The sequence below is a fragment of the Macaca nemestrina genome, chromosome 7 (genome assembly GCF_043159975.1).
Source record: "Macaca nemestrina isolate mMacNem1 chromosome 7, mMacNem.hap1, whole genome shotgun sequence".
Lineage (NCBI taxonomy): Eukaryota > Metazoa > Chordata > Mammalia > Primates > Cercopithecidae > Macaca > Macaca nemestrina.
In genome coordinates this window covers 159,195,969-159,219,030 of record NC_092131.1, presented here as the reverse complement: position 1 = coordinate 159,219,030, position 23,062 = coordinate 159,195,969, and the positions used below count along the sequence as shown (strand labels likewise).

At 40.4% G+C, this 23,062-nt stretch overlaps 1 protein-coding gene and 1 pseudogene across 7 annotated transcripts in view; both read right to left on the bottom strand.

Moving 5' to 3' along the window:
- The window catches only part of LOC105491561 (tau tubulin kinase 2), a 176,272-nt gene that overhangs the window by 56,269 nt on the left and 96,941 nt on the right, over window positions 1–23,062 (bottom strand). For all 7 annotated transcript variants that reach the window (XM_024796302.2, XM_071067020.1, XM_071067021.1 and 4 more), the window contains 4 exons: window positions 22,109–22,174; window positions 16,760–16,852; window positions 15,693–15,818; window positions 469–626 (listed from right to left, as the gene is read on the bottom strand). In XM_024796302.2, the coding sequence (XP_024652070.2) occupies window positions 469–626; window positions 15,693–15,818; window positions 16,760–16,852; window positions 22,109–22,174 (443 nt within the window). The remainder of the gene's footprint in view (window positions 1–468; window positions 627–15,692; window positions 15,819–16,759; window positions 16,853–22,108; window positions 22,175–23,062) is intronic.
- On the bottom strand, window positions 1,482–8,522 carry LOC139355454 (keratin, type II cytoskeletal 8 pseudogene; annotated as a pseudogene).

Below are 23,062 nucleotides of genomic sequence, written 5' to 3'. Positions count from 1 at the left end.
GGAAAAAACATTAACAATAAAAAACTAAGATCACGAAAACAGATCATAACCTTTTCTTAATACATTATGAAAGTTGTTAAATCACTTTAAGAAGAACATGCTATATACTTTGTTCCCACTAACCTTTGGCACAGTATAGATATAATTGTGGCACATTCTTTTCAGGGTTCCATATATTATTTGGAAATACAACTAATGCTGGTCCTCATTTTGAAGAAAACCCATTATAAATTTGACATCAACAAGTCACATAAGCTCTAAGCTCCCATTTCACAGTATAATCTATTAGTACTATCTAAAGCAAGTAATTCCAAAGGCGTACATAAGAGCAATGTTAATTCGAGGAGATCCATAGGCTTTCCCTGATGTCTTAGCATTTGGTCATCTGAGGGAATCCGGATGAAATAAATTTTTGCAAATATAATGCATCCAGGAAAGACACCACCAAATGATCTGTTTAGGACATACCCGATTGCAGCAGGGGTCAAGCGAGTGTGCAACTGAGGGGTGGTAGAAGTAGTGGTGGTTGTTAGGGAGCCATCATTTCCAGTCTTCTCCCAGTCAAATGGGTCACTCTCGATTACTCCAAAAGTCTTGATGCTATTGTCAAACACGGATGTAAGAAGCTAAACCACAAAGAAGAAAACTAGAGTAAGTGAACAGTAAACAGTCGCTTTATTCTATGAGAAAGCACACCAGACTCACAAAATGATTTTGTAATGTGATTTTCTTTAAAAACTGATGGTTCAAATTGAGAAATTTGAATAGGAACTATATGTGGATGATGATACTGAATTAATGTTGATTTTTCTCAGTTGTGTAGAATGTTTCTGTTTTTGAGAGATACATAATGAAGCAACATATCTATAACCTACTCTCAGATGGTTTGGCTAAAGGATATGTGTTGTTTATAAGTGTCTATGTTAGTGTACATTCAGTTGAGCCATCTATTTTATCATTTATTTGTCAAAACAAAACAAGGACATTTTTATATGTTTCAACCTAAAAAAGTAGCCAGCGTTAACAGGTGATGTGTCTAGGTAAGGGGAGTATAGAAGTTCATTGTGCTTTCCTCCATTTTTTTTTTGTAGGTTTAAAAAATTCTTAAAATATGTGTGTGCATGTTTGTGTGTCTCCATATACAAATTACCAAAACATTGCTTGACTTATATTGTTAGTTTGATATATATTCTGTATAATTTCATTTTTTGTCTTTCAATTCCTAAAGTTTGAGGTGTTCTTGAGAAGGATTTCATAAAAGACCTTTATTGTTTCTGTTGGTAGGCACCATTTCCAATTTTATGATTATAGCTTCATTCTCTCCTCATCATTTCTGGAACTGTTAGTATCCTATCCTCTGAGATTCATCTTTTTTTTTTTTGTTTTTTTTTTTTTTGAGACGGAGTCTCGCTCTGTCACCCAGGCTGGAGTGCAGTGGCCGGATCTCAGCTCACTGCAAGCTCCGCCTCCTGGGTTCACGCCATTCTCCAGCCTCAGCCTCCCGAGTAGCTGGGACTACAGGCGCCCGCCACCTTGCCCGGCTAGTTTTTTTTGTATTTCTTAATAGAGACGGGGTTTCACCGTGTTAGCCAGGATGGTCTCGATCTCCTGACCTCGTGATCCGCCCGTCTCGGCCTCCCAAAGTGCTGGGATTACAGGCTTGAGCCACCACGCCCGGCCAGCTCCTCTGAGATTCATCTTGTGTATTTCCTACCCAGACCTGAAATCAGCACTGCTTTGGAGGATTTTACACAGGTCTGATTTAGGTTTTAAAAATATTACTCCACCAGCCTGGCGTACATGGTGAAACCTTGTCTCTATTAAAAACACAAAAATTAGCTGGGTGTGGTAGTGCACGCCTGTAATCCCAGCTACTCAGGAGGCTGAGGCATGAGAATTGCTTGAACCTGGGAGGCAGAGGTTGCAGTGAGCTGAGATCGTGCCACTGCACTCCAGCCTGAGTGACGGAATGAGAACCTTTCTCAAGGAAAAAAAAAAAAAAAAGATTACTTCAGCTATTGAGTGGTCAATAGATGCCATAAACAGGAATGGGAATGAGGGTACTTGGAAAAGATGACCAGTTAAGAGATTACTGTCAGCTAAACCAGCATGGTAACAGTAAAGGTGATAAGAACTGGACATAGATTTCTGTCCTGAGTCACTGGGCCAATGCAGTGACATGGAAAGCAGTGAGTTTAGGGAGGAATAGGAAATGCAGATATAAATTTGGGTGTCATTAGCATATAGATATCAAGAGATACCAGCCTATGGGTCCTATTTTTGTTTATGTAAGTCACCTACGTTACAACTTAGACTTCTCCAAATGTCAGAGGTAGAGGGCTGTAGAAAACACAAAGGAGGAAATAAAGATGGACTGGAACCTAGGATATGGGAATTGAAGTGCCAGACCTCTGACCCTCTCTCCTAACTCTGAAACCAAGGTTCTCACTGGCTCTCACAGAGTGAGATGCATGCTTCCTGGAAGGTGGAATCCCCATCCAGGGGAGCCTTGCTATATGAGCACTTAGACTGCCACTGCTAAGTTCTCTGTCTATACTGTGCTGCCACAGAAATGGTCCTAAATGGTTTTTATGTCAGATGTCCTTCTATCATGGAATTATTTTCTTACATCTATCATAGTATTGTGTGTCTTAGAAAATGTATTCTATGGCACTGGACCTCAAATTAGAAACAGCTTGTTACTATGATGGTGATATTAGACACCAGCAGCAGGAGACAGAAAGACGGCGAACACAGAACAAAAGAAACAGGAAAGCTAAAAGCACTGAGGCACTTAAAGGCACCCTAGTGGGAACAAATGGTCAGACTGGGCAGAGCTCTGCAGATACTTTAGAGAAAAACATTTCTAATCTAGCAAAATAATTTTCTAATTCGGGAGCAGGGTGGCGCTAAATCCTAACCTTCCTCAGACTGGAATAGCAGAAACAGGACAAGTCAAGGACTTACTTTTCTGGTAACTGAATGTGTTACATCATGTTTGGCTATGATAAATAATAAAAACAAAAAACTCTAATTCAGTTAGTCAAATAGATTTTAGAATAAAAATTACCTTGTAAGTCATCCATATAGTATATACAGTATATGTAGTGTGTGAATATGTCTGTGTGTGTATATATATGTGTGTGTCTGTTAAATTTGAATAGCCCTCATTCTTTTTTACTTTTTATTATTTTTATTTTATTTTATTTTATTTTATTTTATTTTATTTTATTTGAGACGGAGTCTCACTTTCTTGCCCAAGCTGGAGTGCAGTGGTGCAATCTCAGCTCACTGCAACCTTCGCCTCCCGGGTTCAAGCGATTCTCCTGCCTCAGCCTCCTGAGTAGCTGGGACTACAGGCGCCGCCACCACGCCTGGCTAAATTTTGTATCTTTAGCAGAGATGGGGTTTCACCATGTTGGCCAGGGTGGTCTGAAACTCCTGACCTCAGGTGATCCGCCCACCTTGGCCTCCCTAAGTGCTGGGATTACAGGCGTGAGACACCATGCCCGGCCTCTCCTTCTTTTTTATATCCCAATATCATTGGGGAACAAAGCACTTTCCCATCAGAACAGGGACTCACTGTGGCAGTAATTCTCAAACTGGAAAGGGAGAAGGGAAAAATCTGAAAAAAATCTTCCAAATGATTCCAATGCTTCCCTCTAAAAGGCATGTCCCATATCTCTTCATTGATAATCTCTGAAAATCTAGTATACATCTGACTCCTTCTTTTACTTAATAATATATTCTTAGAAAATACAAATTCATCTACATTTAGAATCTAAGTTTCTCAAACTAGGGTAACAGGTACCCCCAGGGGATGCAGCCATATGCCAGAGAGAATTTAAAGAGATTTGACAATGTGGCACAGGTTCCTGGAGTATTTTACACAGAGGTATGATATTTATTATAATATTTTATAATATAATGAACACAAAGAAGTTGGAAAGCAAAATTTAAATGAACCTTTTAGATAAACCAGGAGAATACAAAGAAATTTTGGACTTATGGTTGACACTGTAAGGCTATTCCCAGACTTCTTGAGAAATACACTTATACTTGGCTGCCAGAGGAGTAACTGATGAAATAGTGTGAGAAACACCAGAAGCAATCATCTTCGGGAAAGTGAATCTTCTGTAAATGGATGTAGGGAAGGGAGGCAGTTAAGTGAAGGGGAAGTTGTGTGAAGAGGAGGAAAAGAGGAGGGAGAACTTGAAGAAGGTAATGAACAGGCAAAAATGCTATACAGATTGAGCATCCCAAATCTGAACATCAAAAATCCGAAATATTCCAAAGCACAACTTTGGGTACTGACGTGATGCTCAAATGAAACGGTCACTGGGGCATTGTGGATTTTGGATTTGTGTTGCTCCACCAATATAATGCAAAATAATACAAAATCCTAAAAAATCTGAAATCCAAAACACTTCAAATAAGGGATATTCAACCCTGTATTACTTTTTGTTTGTTTGTTTGTTTTTGAGACTCCCTGTTGCCCAGAATGGAGTGCAGTGGTGCAACCTCTGCTCACTGCAACCTCTGCCTCCTGGATTCAAGAGATTCTCCTGCCTCACTTCCCAAGTAGCTGGGACTACAGACACATGCCACCACACCCAACTAATTTTTTTTTTGTATTTTTGGTAGAGATGGGGCTTTGCCATATTGGCCAGGCTGGTCTTGAACTCCTGACCTCAAGTGATACTCCTGTCTCGGCCTCCCAAAGTACTGGGATTACAGGCGTGAGCCAATGCGCCCAGCCCTGCATTACTTTTTATTTGGCCACTGTGTGGATTATTTGTGTCAATCCCTCTTCTACTTGCACTTATGAATAAGAAGCAGTCCATTTAAAATTTGATGGGATATTCAATACAATGATTTTTCAAAAGCAAATTATTCAAGATACAAAGTAATGAAAGTCAATTACAGCCTAGGCAACATGGTGAAACCCTGTCTCTAATAAAAATACAAGAAATTAGCCAGGTGTGGTGGTGTACACTTCTGGTCTCAGCTACTTGGGAAGCTGAGGTGGATTACTTGAGCCTGGGTAGGCAGAGTTTGGAGTGAGCTGAGATCACGCCACTGCACTCCAGCCTGGGTGACAGAGTCAGACCCTGTCTCAAAATAAATAAATAAACAATAAAAGTCAATTACTATGTCAGGATAATGAGATTCTGAGTAATGTGAATTTACTATTTTTCTATAATTCTAAAACTTTTATAATGACCACGTATTAACTTTAAATAACTAGAAAAAATCAACAAAAATATATTATTCTAAAATAAATCGACTATATACCTATACGCAGCCTACATAGATGCTTGGTGCCAGCTCCTACTACCTGAAATACCCTTACTCTTTATGGCAGTCAGTCATCTGACGTACACACAATGCCTTAGTGAAGCACTCCTCTTATCCTTAGCACAAAGTGCAATCAATAGCTGTATCATATTTACCACCATGTGAAACCCCAGTTTGCCCTTTCAAAGAGAGTGTAGACCAAGTCCAGCTTTTGCAAAACCAAGAATTATGTGTAAGGTGATATTAAGAACTCACTAACAATCCTGATTCCTGAATTCTCAGTTAATAAATTGTAAATTAGTGGATCAATAAAGCACTTAAGCAGAGGAGCACAACAGCAATGTTGGCTTGGCTGATTCAAAGGCAGATTATTTACTACAAAAGAAATTTGCCCTACTTCAGTGACAAGTAGATGCAATAGCGGGAAAGAAATGCACACATTCTTTTTTCTTTTTTTTGGCAGAGCTACCTGAGGTTTTATTTTGGACCGGAAAAAAAAAAAAAAAGCAATTGAATTGTTTGGTAGCTGGAGGCATGGGCAAGTGGGGTCACCAGGTAGTTAACTCCCACACGGATGGCTGAGGGCTAGGGCGGAGCCTCAGGCGGGTCTCCCATTCCCTGTGTTAACCTGGCAGGCTAGGAGGAGCTGCCACAACTGTTCACTTGGGCAGGACGTTGGAGGACTCAGACACCAGCTTCCCATCACGGGTTTCGTTCTTCACAACCACGACCCTGAAGGAGCTGATGTGGCTGAAGGAGCTGGAGCCCACGCCACAGACAAAGCTGGAGCCCAGGCTGTAGCTGAGGCCGGGGCTTGTGAGGCCCCCATAGGCCAAGCTCTGACCACCTACATAGCTGCTGGTGATCTTCATATGAATACTCATGTTCTGCATCCCAGACTCCAGTCGGCTCTCCTCGCCCTCGGGCAGCTTCCTGTAGGTGGCGATCTCAACGTCCAGGGCCAGCTTGACGTTCATCAGCTCCTGGTACACAAGCAGCTGCTGTGCCATGTCCTGCTTGGCCTGCTGCAGGGCGGCCTCCAGCTCAGACAGCTTGGCATTGGCATTCTTAACGGCCAGCTCCCCCACGCTGCTCGGCATCTGTGATGGCGGCCTCCAGGGAAGTCCTCTGGCCTTTGAGACCCTCAGTCTTAGCCTGGAGCCCACTGATGTTCCAGTTTATCTCAGAGATCTCAGTCTACGTATGCTGCAGGTCATCCCCATGCTTCCCAGCCAGCGTCTGCAGCTCCTTATACTTGATCTGGTACATGCTCTCAGCCTCAGTCCAGCTGTGGTTGGCAATCTCCTCGTACTGTGCCTTGACCTCCGTGATGATGCTGCCCATGTCCAGGAAGCGGCTGTTGTAAATGGACAGCACCACAGACGTGTCCAAGACCTGGGACTGCAGCTCCCAATCTCCTCTTCACACAGCTGCCTGAGGAAGCTGATCTTGTCAGTCAGCCCTTCCTGGGAGACTCCAACTCCACCTTGTTCATGTAAGCTTCATCCACAGCCTTCTCGATGAGGACAAATTCATTTTCCAACTCTGTACGCTTATTGATCTCATCCTCATACTTGTTCTTGAAGTCCTCCACCAGCCCTTGCATGTTGCCAAGCTCCGCCTCCAGCTTCAGCTTCTCCTGGCCCAGAGTCTCCAGCTGTCGCCTAAGGTTGTTGATGTAGCTCTCAAACATGTCATTCATGTTGCTCCGAGCCATGTTCTGCTGCTGCAGGAGGCTCCACTTGGTCTCCAGCATCTTGTTCTGCTGCTCCAGGAACCGCACCTTGTCTATGAAGGAGGCAAACTTGTTGAGGCTCTTGATCTGCTCCTTCTCTTGGGAGTACACGGCCTGGATGTTGGGGTTCATTTCCAGGTTAAGGGGGCTCAGCAGGCTCTGGTTGACAGTGACGGTGGTGATGCCTCCCATACCACTGGCCCTGCCACAGCCTCCACCCAGGCCACTCCAGAAGCTGCTGCTGCCCACTCGGGAGAAGCTTGAGGAGCTGATGCAGGCACCGGGCCCACTCGTGTAGGAGAGGCTGCTGAAGGCCTGGGGGCCAGAGGTGGACACCTTGTAGGACTTCTGGGTCACCCTGATGGACATGGTGGAGGCAGGAGTGGGGGCAAGTGGGCCAAACCAGACAGAGATCCCAGACGGGGTGGACTGCACATTCTTTACTCTGTGCTCTTCTTGGGGATTTTAGCAACATTGGTAAAGAAAAAAATTTAATTGCACCCATCCTCTAGCAAACTAAGCCAGCAAAATAATAATAATAATAAAAAAATAAAGAGAATGAGTCAAAGAAGTTGCAACCTTCACCTGTTTTAATCATTAAATCAGGTGTCACATAGCAATGGGGATACATTCTGAGAAATGTGTCCATAGGCATTTCATTGTGCAAACATCATAGAGTGTACTGTGATGGTTAATACTAAGTGTCAACTTGACTGGATAGAAGGATACAAAGTATTGATCCTGGGTGTATCTGTGAGGGTGTTGTCAAAGATTAACATCTGAGTCAGTGGACTAGGGAAGGCAGACCCACCCTTAATTTGGTGGGCACCAACTAATCAGACGCCAGCGAATATAAAGCAGGCAGAAAAACATGAAAAGGTGAGATTGGCCCAGCCTCCCAGCCTGCATCTTTCTTCCATGCTGGATGCTTCCTGTCCTCCAACATCAGACTCTTCAGTTTTGGGACTCAGACCGGCTCTCCCTGCTCTTCAGCCTGCAGATGGCCTATCGTTGGACCTTGCAATCGTGTGAGTTAATACTTAATAAATTCCCCTATATGTGTGTGTGTGTGTGTGTGTGTGTGTGTGTGTGTATATGTATATTCCATTAGTTCTGTCTCTCTAGAGAACCCTGACTAATAAATGTACTTACACAAAGCTAGATGGTATAGCCTATTACACACCTAGGCTATAGAGTGTAGCCTATTGCTACTAGGCTACCTATCTGTGTAGCGTGTTATTGTACTGAATACAGTAGGCAATTGTTACGCAGTGGTAAGTATTTGTGTATGTAAATATATCTAAATATAGAAAAGGTAGAGTAAAAACACAGTATTATAAGCTTATGGGACCACTGTCATATACGCAGTCCATCACTGACTGAAATATCATGATGTAGCGCATGACTGCATATCAAGATACTGGAGATTCAGAAGTGCCCCCCATGGTTGGCTGCCCCAGGACCTGAGGCAGGGTAAGGCAGCATGGTCACTTACTCAGTCAAAAGTGCTGGCTGATATCAGTCTTCCCTTTCAGGGGCTCAATCAGTCCAAACGGTAAACTGCCTGGAAATATAGTACACTAAGGCTTTTCAGTGCCTCCTCACAAGGCCAATAAAAAAGGTAAACAACATTTTCTTATTGCTGTGACAGGACAAAGCAGCAAAGAGGAAATAAAAGAAGTTCTACTAACATAGAAGGTAATGCTCAGTGAAGAAAAATGAGATGATTATAGGCACGGTGCTGTGGCTCACACCTGTAATCCCAGCACTTTGGTAAGCCAAGGCAGGCAGATCACCTGAGGTCAGGAGTTTGAGACCTGGCCAATGTGGTAAAACCCCATCTGTACTAAAAATTTAAAAAGTAGCCAGATGTGGTGGTGCACGCCTGTGGTCCTAGCTACTTGGGAAGCTGAGATGAGAGGATTGCTTTAACCCAGGAGGTGGAGGTTGCAGTGAGCCAAAATTGTACCACTGCACTCCAACCAGGAGTGCAAAAAAAAAAAAAAAAAAAAAAAAGAAAGAAAGAAAGAAACAGAGATGATTATAAGCAAATGCAGCATCACGGAGGTACATGTAAAACCACTTACATTTCTAACATTTACATGATACTTTAAAATTTACAAATTATTCTTGTAATTACCTCATTAAAAATCTTAACAAGGGCCAGTCACCGTGGCTCACACCTGTAATCCCAGCACTTTGGGAGGCCGAGGTGGGCGGATCACCTGAGGTCAGCAGTTGGAGATCAGCCTGGCCAACATGGTGAAACCTCATCTCTACTAAAAATACAAAAGCAGCCAGGCCTGGTGGCACATGCCTGTAATCCCAGCTACTTGGGAGGCTGAGGCAGGAGAATTGCTTGAACCCGGGAGGTAGAGGTTGCAGTGAGCCGAGATCACGCCATTGCACTCCAGCCTGGGTGACAAGAGCAAAACTCCGTCTCAAAAAAAAAAATCTTAACAACAATGCTGTGAAGTCAGTATTTCCACCATTTCACCGACTACAAAACTGAGATCTACAAAGGTTATCTAAACAGTATGTGGCAAAGCACCAATTTAAACAGGTCTTTTAAGTATGGTGCTATTTCTACTATAGAAGAGTTACAGCCAGTCAGCAGGCAAGATAAAAACAGCATATAGTTGAAATTATCCTTGAAAGCACCTTAAAATGTCCATAAAGTACAGAATACTACCATTTCTCCATAGGTGCAACAGAGCCAGTTTTTCCTCCAGCTCCAGAATAGATGTCTTTTCCTCAGATGAATGTGGATAAAGTAACCTGGCTGCAGACAGCAGTCACACTTTTACCCAAAAAAGTACTCTGCTTTCAACTACTGGACTCATACTTGGTGCAGCCTGATTTGGGGCCACTGGACTGCTGTCAATGAGAAGACTGAGAGAATAGCAGATGCTTGAGGGCACTAAATCATTACCCTCACCATAAGGCATGACTAAGCCAAAGGGCAGGCAGAATCATAGATGTTAAGATTTTTCTACCTCCTGAACACACAGCTGAATTTAAGTGAGTCATGTAAACACAGTGTGACTCTATTGTATTCTACAGCTACATCAAATATTCACTCTTTGTTTCAGACATACATTGACCGCCTACTGTCCTGAGTGCTAGGAATATAAATATTAACAAAACATAGTCCTGTCTTTGGGTGGTTTACATTCAACAGAAGCAAAAATCAAGCAGATTTAATGAATTTTTCACTTTTATTAAACGCCTATCATTGTGCTATGTTCTTGAGAAAATTGAGATAAATGTGCAAGGCCCTGGCTCTTAAGGAGCTCATATAATAAAGAGACAAAACAAAGTACTGCTGCTCTAAGAGCTGAACAGAAGAAATTACTCCAGTATGGAATACGGAAGGAATGGAAGGGATCAGAGGAGACTGCGGAGAAACTGACATTTGAGCTGGGCTTTCAATTTCACAAGACAAGCAGTGTTATGAAACAGAGGCACATTCCAGGCAGGGCACACTGGGAGAAGAGCTGGTAATCTCATTTGACTGCATCGAGGGGTCTAATATGACTAGATCACATAAGTACAACGGGGAATGAAAGGAGATAAGGCTAACAGGGCCGAAGCAAGAAGTCACCCATTTCCCTCCATCTCTACTACTTCTCTCAAGTCAAGGCCATCATCATCTTGCCTCCTGGCCACAAGGGAATACTCTATCTCCTAGCCTCCCCTGCAGTTAGAGTTGGGTCAGCGTGATTGAGTTCTGACTATTGGGCATACACCAGTGTTGTAGATCACTTCCAGGCCTGCCTGTAAAACCCCTAAGCCATCATCCAACTATTCGCTTTCCTGATAATAGTAAAAGGCCATGTACTAAAGACAGCAGTGTCAATATGTGGGCAGATCCTGGATTTTCAAGTTACTCTTAAGAGTTGCCTAGGAGAGTTGTACAACTTGACTCGTGTATTATATGATCAAGAACCTTTATGGTGTTAAGACACTGATTTTTAGGCCAGGCATGGTGGCTCACACCTGTAATCCCAGCACTTTGGGAGGCCAAGGCAGGTGGATCACTTGAGGCTAGGAGTTTGAGACCAGCCTGGCCAACATGGCAAAACCCTATCTCTGTAAAAACCCTACACAAAAATTAGCTGGGCATGGTGGCATGTGCCTGTGGTCCCAGCTATTTGGGAGGCTGAGGCAGAGAATCACTTGAATCCAGGAGGCGGAGGTTGCAGTGAGCCGAGATCACACCATTGCACTCCAGCCTGGGCAACAGAGCAAGACTATGTCTCAAAAAAAAAAGACACTGATTTAAAAAAAAATTATTTCTTTCCAAGGCACAGCTCAGCTTATCTCAGTACCTTTCCAACTAGTCTCTGATTCTCCTTTGTTTCATTTGGATGCCCATAACTGCAAAAGTAATCCTCTTAAAGCACAAATCGGATCACCATGCTCTTGTCTGTAACACTTCCAAGGCTTTGTGTTGTACTTAGAATAAAAATCCAAACTCCTTAAAAAAGCCTACAAGGCCCTGCATAATCTGGTTTCCGACTCTTTCCAACCTCACCTCAACCTGTTCTCTCTCCTTATTTACTGTCTGGCCAACTTGTCTCCTTTCAGTCCTTTCTCCCATTAGGGCCCACACATGTGCATGTTCTTCCCTCGGCTTCTAACATTCTGCCTCTTATTTTTGCTCTTCACATGGCCAACACAATCCCATCTTTTGGGGCTTGGCTTACAATCAAGCTTCTCTAACCCGTAACATAGGACGGCTTTGAATGTGGCCCAACACAAATTTGTAAACTTTCTTAAAACATTATGAGATTTTTCTGCAATTTTTTTTTTTTTTTTTTTTGGCTCATCAGCTATCATTAGTGTTAGTGTATTTTATGTGTAGCCCAAGACAATTCTTCTTCCAATGTGGCCCAGGGAAGCTAAAAGATTGGGCACCCCTTGGCCTTACATGGTAGCTTTAGAAAGAGCCCTTCCTTTACCACTCTATTTGATAGGAGGTTCACCCTTGTTTTCAGCTTAACCTTTTTTCTTGTTTGCCTCACAAGTAGCATCTGTGCCCTCAGAAAAATGTAATTCAGATGTTATCAGAGTCAGAGGATCCTACAACTGCTCTATGTCCCCCAAAGCAAGAGGCAAATCTACTGCATTTTGACGTAATCTACATTTAAATAGTCCCATTCCTAAACCCGGAAAGTATATTAAGAAGATTAATGAAGCTTGCTTAGCTTTGCATTTCCTCTCTATCCTATCCTCTGATATTAGCAATGCTGTAGCAGTGGGTGAACTGGTTGAGATACACATTTTAGTTTCAGTTTCACCAACAGTGTGAATATTTATGGATTTCATTAGTCTTCTCAACTTGCTAAGTGATGCTTAACATAATTTGAATACTCTAATAAAGATATTTGTGTTCTTATCAGGATCATGTGATCCTATTATTGTTACTATTGTTATTGAGATGGAGTCTCACTCTGTCACTCAGGCTGGAGTGCAGTGGCACAATTATGGCTCACTGCAGCCTTGATTCACTCAAGCAACCCTCCCATCTCAGCCTCCCAAGTAGCTGGGACTACAGGTGCATGCCACCACACCTGGCTAATTTTTTTGTTATTTGTTGTTGTTGTTTTGTTTTTTGTAGAAACAGGGTCTTACTGTGTTGCCCAGGCTGGTCTCAAACTCCTGGCTTCAAGTGATACTCCCGCCTCAATCTCCCAAAGGTGCTGAGATTACAAGCATGAACCACTGTGGTTGAAACACTCTGTCTCTTATAGTTGTTATAATATTCAGAATCTAACAAAAACAATATTTATAGGAACATATCTGCTTTAATCTTGTTTATAATTCTGATATCTTCACATTTATTTTAACAAACAGAAAACAGTATTTAATCACTTATAGGGTTAATTTTTCTTGTATTCTCTGTGTAGGAGACTGTTGGTAAAGACTCAATTAAATTTACCTAACATTTGTTGAAAATTTAGGTGCCAGGTGTAATATGGAGTTAAAAAAATAAGACATAGTTGTTTCTCCAGGATTTAAAAGCTAGTTAGGAAAACACAATCATACATAAATACTAAGTACATACAGATAAACTTGATGTAATTTCACAAAATAATATAAAACTTCTCAAAAGCAAATTTCAGCCTTTATTGTAAAGTGAGAGACACATAAAAGATTCCTGGTAGAAAACAAAATAGCTATTCTCTCTAGGTCCACACCTGATGTCAGAGTGAACGGTAGCAGCTATTGGATGAGGTGTCAGCCATGTGCAACATGTTGAAGTAATAACATTCTATGGCAAGATATTCTAATTTTTAAAGATTTATAAAATATACACAAAGTGAAAGTGGCTCTGTAAAACTGCATCATTTAACACTTTGACTACAACAAAAAAATTGACTTTGGTCTTAGCTCAGAATAGACGAAGCTGGAAACATATTATTGCTATTTGACCTTTGATGTAGCTAGGGAAGCAGTCATACTAAACATGGATATGCTTTTTGCTTGCTGATGAAGGTTTATTGTTGTTTTTAACTTTACTGGTTGTCCCATGAAAAATCTAAAATTTTGAAAGAAAAGACCAGGTATGGTGGCTTCATGCTGATCATCTCAGCACTTTGGAAGACGAAGGCAGAAGGATTGCTTGAGGCCAGGAGTTCGAGACCTGCTTGGGCAACATAAGGAGACCTCATCTCTGCTTTAAAAAAAAAAACAAAAACAACAACAAAAAAAGCCAGGCATGGTGCACACTTGTACATAAAGCTACTCAGGAGGCTAAAGTGGGAGAATCACTTGAGTCTTGGAGGCTGAAGCTGCACTGAGCCGTGACTGCACCAACTGCACTCTAGCCTTGCTGACAGAGCGAGACCCAGTCTCAAAAAATGTTTTTAAATAAAGAAAATAAAATCTTGAAAGAACAGTAAGTAAAATCAAATTCAGGAATGAATCTCAAACTGCAAAATTAATCACAGGGACAGCATTAGTTCACAAGACCATTCAGATTAAAAGTAGTTATTTTTCTCAAGATGAAGACTGAGCAGAAAAACAAGTGGCAGAAGCTGCAAAGCTCAGGGTTCTGAAACCTGATGGCATATTGATACAAGTCATTAGAACACACCCATCACTTACATCAACATCTTTTTTCAATTATCCTTCTACTGTCCACCTGCCCTCTGTTCTCACTCACTGCTTATGAAAGATCAGAGCAGGAAAGAGCTGGATTATTTACAGAATCTGTGAAACAAAGTAATGTTATGCCTGTTCTCTTTCTTCCAAAAATGGAAAATTACCATACTTTGCTTTGTTATTAAGTGACAGAAAAGCCCTCAGGAGAATGTCCAACTGAAAAACTTGAGAACAATAATTTGTTAGTTTAAAATAATCATAGATCTAAGTTTCAAACTTTAGCTGGTAAATATGATAGTCTTCTTTAGACGTAGGTTTAACTAAGAAGAGAATGTGATCAAAGTCTTTTACTGTCCTAAATTCCCCTATGCAAATTTTATCAGTAAAAAATTATTAGCACTCAAGATGGGAAAGTTGGAACATTTTTCACCTCCTCTTGAATCTAGTCTTACAGGTATAATTTCATTGCTTTAAGTAACGTGAACTCTATACATTTCAGAAAATACATACAAAAGGCAAATATAAGAACACGTACAAAAACAACTCACACACAGTGTATCTTCTCAATTTGTTAGGCAGTCCCTATTGTTTACAACACAAATTGGCATATGCGTGAGAAGACAAGCTCACCCATTTAAGGTCTCTAAGGACTCATGGCTGTATGTTGCCTCTTTGCTTTATATCCTGTTTGTATCTTATACAAAAGCAGCAATTTCACAGAGAAATGATTACTATATGCAAATACATTCACTGTGCTATAGATACTTCTTAGTCTTTTGACTGCACAACACTGACAACACTTTAGAATTGAACTACCATTCTCATGCAGTCTATGTGTTGTCCTTTGTAAGAATGATATACTAATATACATATATAGTTTATATATATAATATATATATACTATATAATTCTTATTACTCTGTGTGTGGCTGCATTTATGTTTGCAGTGGTAGCAATTATTTGGTATTAAGCCCTGAGCAAATTCTCCCTGAGAGCAACAGAATCTTCTGAAATACCGCTGGTTGGGGTTAGGGATGCAATTTATAGTAGACCAAGTAGAGCCTTCTAAGGCTCATTAACTGATGCTCTAAGGAAATGATTCTCTGACCACAGACAAAATGGAGCCAATTTTCATTGACCGCTGTCCCACAGCATATTAACATACGATATGCTGCCCTAAAGCCCTTGACAGATGCATTACCTAGTTGGACATTTCCTTCTGGTCAAAAAATTAGCTATAGAATTTACATAATTTCAACTATCAGCAGTTCTATATGCCGAAAGAATCATGCAGGAACAGTAAAATTTGTTACAAGATGAACAAACCTAAAACTCTAATGAAGTTAAGTCCATCCAGAGGGATGAAACATAACACACACACTGACACTCCCATCACAAGTTAATTTCACCATGTTTCTCAGGATGTATTAAAACAGTCTTATTCTAAGGACCTCCCCTACTCATTTGTAACACCTTCAAAGCTACAATAAGTGAAAGCAGAGACTAAGAGAGAAAATAACTAACCCACAGAACTCACAAAGATGGTTACCTGGTAGTCTGGTTTTGTAAAATAATCCAAAGAAGAGATATGGTCTAGAAAGATGCTGAATTCTGGAGGGAGATGTTTCAGCATGAGCCTGTGGTCATATCTCTCCTTAATAGAGCCTACTTGCTCCTGGGAAGTAAAGAGAAAAAGAGCTACAGTCAATTTCTCTTGGCAGTTAGGCATTAAGAGCCCCTCAGTAGCCGTCTCAAGGGTATATACTAGGGAATGAGATAGTGGGTAATTAAGTATAAAGCAAGAACTGAGCTCTTACTAACAGCTTAATGTACAATGTTTTAAAATGGAAAAAAACTATTATGCAGAACCAAACAAGTACTACAGAGTTCTGCATCAGTATACTGATAGTCCCCAAAAGAAATTATTTTAGTTTTCTGAGACAGGGTCTTGCTCTGTCGCCCAGGCTGAAGTGTAATGGCATGATCACAACTCACTGTAGCCTCGACCTTTGAGACTCAAGTGATTCTCCTGCCTCAGCTTCCCAAGTAGCTGGGACTACAGGCACATGCCACCATGCCCAGCTAATTTTTAAAAATTTTTTGTAAAGATGGGGGTCTTGCTATGTTATCCAGCCTGGTCTCGAATTTTTGGGCTCAAATGATCCTCTTGCCTCAGCCTCCCAAGGTGCTAGGATCATAGATGTGAGCCATTGCACCCACCTCAAAATAATTTATCTTAAATCTGATCTACTTTTCTTTATCAACACATGTGTTTACAGTTTTCTAAATCAAACAATATAATGTGACAATCAAAAACTAAAAGCTTACTTGACTTATAAAAACAAAGGGGAGAACTAATAAAATTAAAAGCTAAGATGGAAGGCTATAAATTAATCAGAAGCAATTAGTGTCTATTCTCCATGTACACAGAAAAATCTCATAACATTAATTTGATCTCTAATGTCAGCTCAGAGAGAAAAATATATATACTGGGATATAGTAAAAGTGCTTATCGATTTTAAGTCTTATACATAAGTATATTTTCAACAAAAATGTTTATTCAGGAGAAATTTTTATTTCTTCCACCAAAATTGACATCTCCATTCCCAAAATTACCTTGTCCTTTATTTTTCTCCATGGCAGCTGACCAACCACAAACTCCACTAACATGTAGAATAAGGACCAAAGGTCATCATGTCTTCCCATTTCCTTCATAAACAAAACAAAATCCAGTCACATTACATTACTATTACTTGTGAGTACATTACATTGGTCAAGGCCTAACCATTTTGTTTCACCTTATTAGGTGAAAAATGTAAATTGATTTCCCAAGAAATTATATGGTAAATATATATATAAATTTACATAGCAATACAGCAATCTATATGGCAGAATATACAAATTGAAAAACCTTTTGAAACAAAGGACACCCCAAAACATGGAAATGCTGGAAGTAATATAACAGCCTGTTAGTTAATGTGTTCATTTAGAAGAAAGAGAACTCTTAAAAGCTTTTTTTTTTTTTTTTGAGACGAAGTCTCACTCTGTTGCCCAGGCTATAGTGCAGTGGCCGATCTCAGCTCACTGCAAGCTCCGCCTCCCGGGTTCACGCCATTCTCCTGCCTCAGCCTCCCGAGTAGCTGGGACTACAGGCACCCACCACCGCGCCCGGCTAATTTTTTGTATTTTTTAGTAGAGACGGGGTTTCACCGTGTTAGCCAGGATGGTCTCGATCTCCTGACCTCGTGATCCGCCCGTCTCGGCCTCCCAAAGTGCTGGGATTACAAGCTTGAGCCACCGCGCCCAGCCCAGCTTTTTTTTTTTAAAGGTGGAAATAAGGGAAGCAAGCTGCTCCTGAAGTTTTGGCTGCTCTGGGGGCATCTGTCGTCAGCGTATCCACCAGGAAGGGGACAGGCATAAACTCCTACATGGGACGGGAGTTGTAACTGAGATACATGCCACCCCCACCATATAGCTAGGGCCCTAAAAGGGTTACATCCGTAGTGTAGTATTTGGTGTGTACCTTAGACTATAATAATTGTTTTCTGTAAAATTTAACTGCTATCAAAAGAAAAAAATGAGTTTTTAAAAAATTGCCCTGAGAATTTGTTACCATAGGCCTGTCCCTCATTTAGACTGGGGGGTTAAATATATACCTGTGTGGTCTGAAAAACCAAGGGTGATCATGCCCTGCAGGAATGACAGAAGCAAATTTGTCCTCGCAGGATAAATACATCCCTAAATTCAGACCTCATAGAAGTGCTATACAAAAAGCCTCACCAAATGTTCATTATTCAGATTTATAAAGTATATTAATAAGCTAATGTCAAAAGAAGCTACAAAAAGTAGAAAAAAGTATCCAAGGATTTCAGAAATGGAATCATAGGATACAAAGAATGTTTAAAATGTTAAAATGAAAAATGGAATCAGTCACCAGAAAAGAATCATATTCAATAAAAACAAACCAAAACCCAACCAGATTTGAAAAATGACTAAAAAGAACATCTAGAAATAAAAAGCATAATTATGGAAATTAAAAACTCAAAGGACAGGTTTAAAAGCTGATCAAACACAGCAGAAAAAAATCAATTGGAAAATAGATCTGAAAAAATTATCTAGAACGCAGCACAGAGACACAAAGAATTAGAAAATCCAGTAGTGAACTTAAAAGGAAGTACAAAGGACAGCATAAGAAAACCTAAGAAAGTCTAATACATCAATTTGGTGACTGGGCAAAAAGGGTATAAAGGGAAAAAGGGAATATGAGAATCTTCCAGAATCGAGGAAAGACATGAACATTTTGGTTAGGAAACACATCAAATCCCAAACAGATAAATATTTAAAAATCCACACCTAGGCACATTTGAATGCAGGACTCCAAAGACAGATGATACCAAAAGTATTCAAATAAAAAGGACAAATTGGCTAGGCATGGTGGCTCATGCCTGTAATCCCAGCACTTTTTTGGGAGGCCAAGACAGGTGAATTGCTTGAGCTCAGGAGTTCCAGACTAGCCTGGGCAACATGGCAAAGCTCCGTCTCTACAAAAACTACAAAAATTAGCCAGGTGTGGTGGCGCATACCTGTGGTCCCAGCTACGCAAGAGGCTGAGGTGGGAGGATTGCTGGAGCCCAGGAGGTCGAGGCTGCAGTGAGCCGAGATCATACCAGTATACTCCAGCCTGGGCAACAGAGCAAGACTCTCCCAAAAAATAAAAAATAAAATAAAATTTTAAAAAGGACAAATTAAGGCCGGACGCGGTGCCTCATGCCTGTAATCCTAGCACTTTGGGAGGCCGAAGCTGGTGGATTGCCTAAGCTCAGGAGTTCAAGACCAGCCTGGGCAACATGGTGAAACCCCGTCTCTATTAAAAAATACAAAAAATTAGCTGGGTGTGGTGGCGTATGCCTGTAATCCCAGTTACTCAGGAGGCTGAGGCAGGAGAATTGCTAGAACCCAGAAGGCAGAGGTTGCAGTGAGCCAAGATCACGCCATTGCATTCCAGCCTGGGCAAGGGAGGGCGAGAGAGCAGGACTCCATCTCCTAAAAAAAAAAAGTAACAACAATTAAATAAAGTAACAAAGATGTTTTCAACAGTGACCCAAGAAGCAGAAGAAAGTAATTTTTTTGAAGTATTGAGATAAATATTAACAAGATTAAAATGTAAAACAACAATAAGACAGTATGACAGAGTTCAAGTGTTTTTTTGTTTTGCTCGTTTTTTGAGACAGAGTCTCGCTGTAGTCAGCCCGGGCTGGAGTGCAATGGGGCACTATCGGCTCACTGCAACCTCTGCCTCCCAGGTTCCAGCAATTCTCCTGCCTCAGCCTCCCGAGTAGCTGAGATTACAGGCGCCTGCCCACCACACCCGGCTAATTTTTATATTTTTAATAGAGACTGGGTTTCACCATGTTGGCCAGGCTCAAGTGTTTTTAAAAGTCCTTGTATTATTTAAGAATTATTTATGTTAAAACTTTAAGATTTGGCAAGGCATGGTGGCTCATGCATGTAATCCCAGCACTTTGGGGGGCTGAAGCTAGAAGACTGCTTGAGGCCAGGAGTTTGAGACCAGCTTGGGCTACATAGCAAGACTGTCAATACAAACAATTAAAAAATTAGCCAGGTACAGTGGTGTGCACCTGTGGTCCTACCTACTGAGAAGGCTGAAGCGGGAAGACTGCTTGAGCCCAGGAGTTCAAGGTTATAGTAAGCTATGATCCTGCCACTACACTCCAGCCTGGGCAACAGAACAAGACCCTGTCTCTAAAAAGTAAAGTTTAAGGAACCAGAAAAAGAGAAATGGAGTGTATTATTTTTAGATATTATCAAATCAGGGATTCAGAGTATGGAAAAAAGCAGCATGTTAGAATTATCTGGGAAACCTTTTAAGATTAGACAAACAACTCTGGAAGTTCCAAGAGCTGCACTCCTGCATCACCTCACAAATTAACAATCGTTGTGAACTACATTACTGAGTAAAAGCATTCTACCCCTCAGGTGTGCTGGGAGCAGGAAAGAGGGTTAAGAACCACTGCTATATACTATATAACCTCTACAAGGTTAGATGAGTAACAAATAAGCAGGTTATCAAAGTAACTGTTAAAGGACACTACACTGGAAAGGCTTTTAGAAGAAACTGCCGCTGTCTAAATTAAAACAATAAAAGTACATAATCTCTCTCTATTCGCTATTTTGAAAATGCTTATGTAGCTATTATAATCTCTGAAAATACTTACATTTATCTTAAAAATAATGTACTTTCACAGATTCCAATGTTGACATAATTCTTTAATAAAATTAATTGGAAAACCTAGTATTTCTAAACTTTTATAAGAATCTATCAGGAAAAGAAGAGAAATTCTTTTCAAGGCAAAGTAAATGACTAGATATCATAAAATAAAGCAACATTGAATCAAACCAAATGAGTTTAAATGCTTGGCAGAGTGCTACACACTGAGAAAAATGGCTTTACTATTTTCAATTTATAATCACACCATAGGAAACCAAATTAACTGGAGCACAGCATTTAAGATCACAGTATACTCTTCCTATTATATGTTGGTCAAGTTCTCATTAAAGCAATTTTGGCTTATCAAAACAGGAACAAGGTAAAGAAAAGAATCAAGAAAAAACACTTTTCTCCCTATTTTATCAAGGAATCACTTGTTAAGCTTCTCAACTCCATGCAAAAAAAGTTAAAGGATTGATAATCCATAAAAAAGCCCACTTTTCCTACTCATAAAGTTTGGGATGAAGGGGAAAAAGTCAGCGCAGAACAAAGGGACCAAAGGAAGGGGGTGAGGGAGATATTTTTAAAATTTAACCCAAGAGGAAAGGGATAATTTACTAAAATGAACATTTTTAAATTGTCAGTACTTGAAATCTTCATGAAAACAAAAGTTTTGGTAGGGAAAAGGATATCACAAATTAGATACGTATTACAGACAAAATGATGACTCCACATTTCATTAGGTATTGATAGTATTATATTACCAAATAATTTCTTGAAATAGTACACAGGTGTTCAATCTCTTCCAAATTCTCTCTCTCTACATATATGTATCTTTTTTGAGACGGAGTCTTACTCTGTTGCCCAGGCTGGACTGCAGTGGCGTGACCTTGGCTTACCACAACCTTCGCCTCCCGGGTTCAAGTGATTCTCTTGCCTCAGCCTCCCAATTAGCTGGGACTACAGGCGCATACCACCATGCCCAGCTAATTTTTGTATTTTTAGTAGAAACGGGGTTTCACTATGTTGGCCAGGCTGGTCTCGAACTCCTGACCTTGTGATCTGCCCACCTTGGCCTCCCAAACTTCTATATTAAATTTGTTAATACTTATATCTAATTAAGGACACAGATTCCCCATAGACATAAATACACTTAGCTATTGTCTTTTCTGGCAAATTCAATTTTATTTTCCAAGCAGCTGCACATATCTATTATCCACGATACACTATACCTTGCATTAGTATTACCAATTCCATTACCATCAGTGCCACACAAGAATGAATTAGGACAAACATTTCAAGCAACTTTGTAGCTATTAAAGGGATCCTCAACTCTCAAGCACTTTCCATACCTTTGTTTTTATTAAGAAGTCAATCTCACTTTGGGAGGCCAAGGCAGGTGAATCATGAGGCCAGGAGTTTGAGACTAGCCTGGCCAATATGGTGAAACCCCGCCTTTACTAAAAATACAAAAAATTAGCTGGGCGTGGTGGTGGGCACCTGTAATTCCAGCTACTCAGGAGGCTGAGGCAGGAGAATCACTTGAACCTGGGAGGCAGAGGTTGCAGTGAGCTGAGATCACACCACTGACTCCAGCCTGGGGGACAGTGCAAGACTCTGTCTCAAAAAAAAAAAAAATAGTATAAAATAATAATAATAATAAAATAAAAAAGAAGACAATCTGATTTAAGCTATTAGCATACTTATACAGATATGACTCCAGTTCAGATACCTACCCTGTTCCGATGTGCATTGATTGATGCATAACGAACTGTCCCTCGAAAGCCTGCCACAGCTCGAGGCTACAACAAAGCCATGCAAAGAATAATAAATGAGTTTCAAACAGCAATACACTCAGCACACTTGAACCCATGAAGTAAATGCAAGAAACATGTCTTTTATTGTCACAATAAAACACTATTTAATTTCTAACTTTTAACTATGAAATTACAAGAAACTAGAGAGATTATCTCTAAATCACATCTTTAAAAAAAAAACACTGATAAAATTGTAATTTTCAGTTCTGTTTTTTCCTACCTACATTTTAAAATACAGGGGCATTTATGACATCTATAGAACTCTGTATATTAGAAAATATTAAATGCTTTCATATACCCATAATCATGATAAGCATCATAGTATATACATTAATATTCAGGTTCTGGATACAAACAAATATATTTAGATGGTGAGGAATCACTAAGTAACCTGAGATACCAAGCTCTTCATACCTTGGCTATTTCATTCAAACTCAATTCAAAGGTAGTGGTAACTTGTACCCTACCTTTGTATGCAATTCATGTATTAAAAATTCAAGTTATTGGGTGCTTAGTATGTGCCACATACTAGAAATAACACCAACATGAAAAATATACGATCCTAGTCCTCAGAGAACTCAACTTAGAATAAAGTCCAGGCTTTTTACTTAGCCTATAAGACTTCACGATCTGGCATTTGTCTCCTTTCACAATGGATTTACCGTGGTTTCTTTTATGACCAATTTTAGTTTTAGCTCAAAACAGTGCACACGATTCTCTCCAGTTGGAATCCCAGCTCCTTGAATCTCTCCAATCTACTCCATTTTAAGGCTTCTGCTCACATGTCACCTCCTCAGAGAAACTTCCCTTAATCATTCTAATCTAAAATACTACTCCCCCCATCTGTAGTGCCACTCTATTCTTTTACTCTGC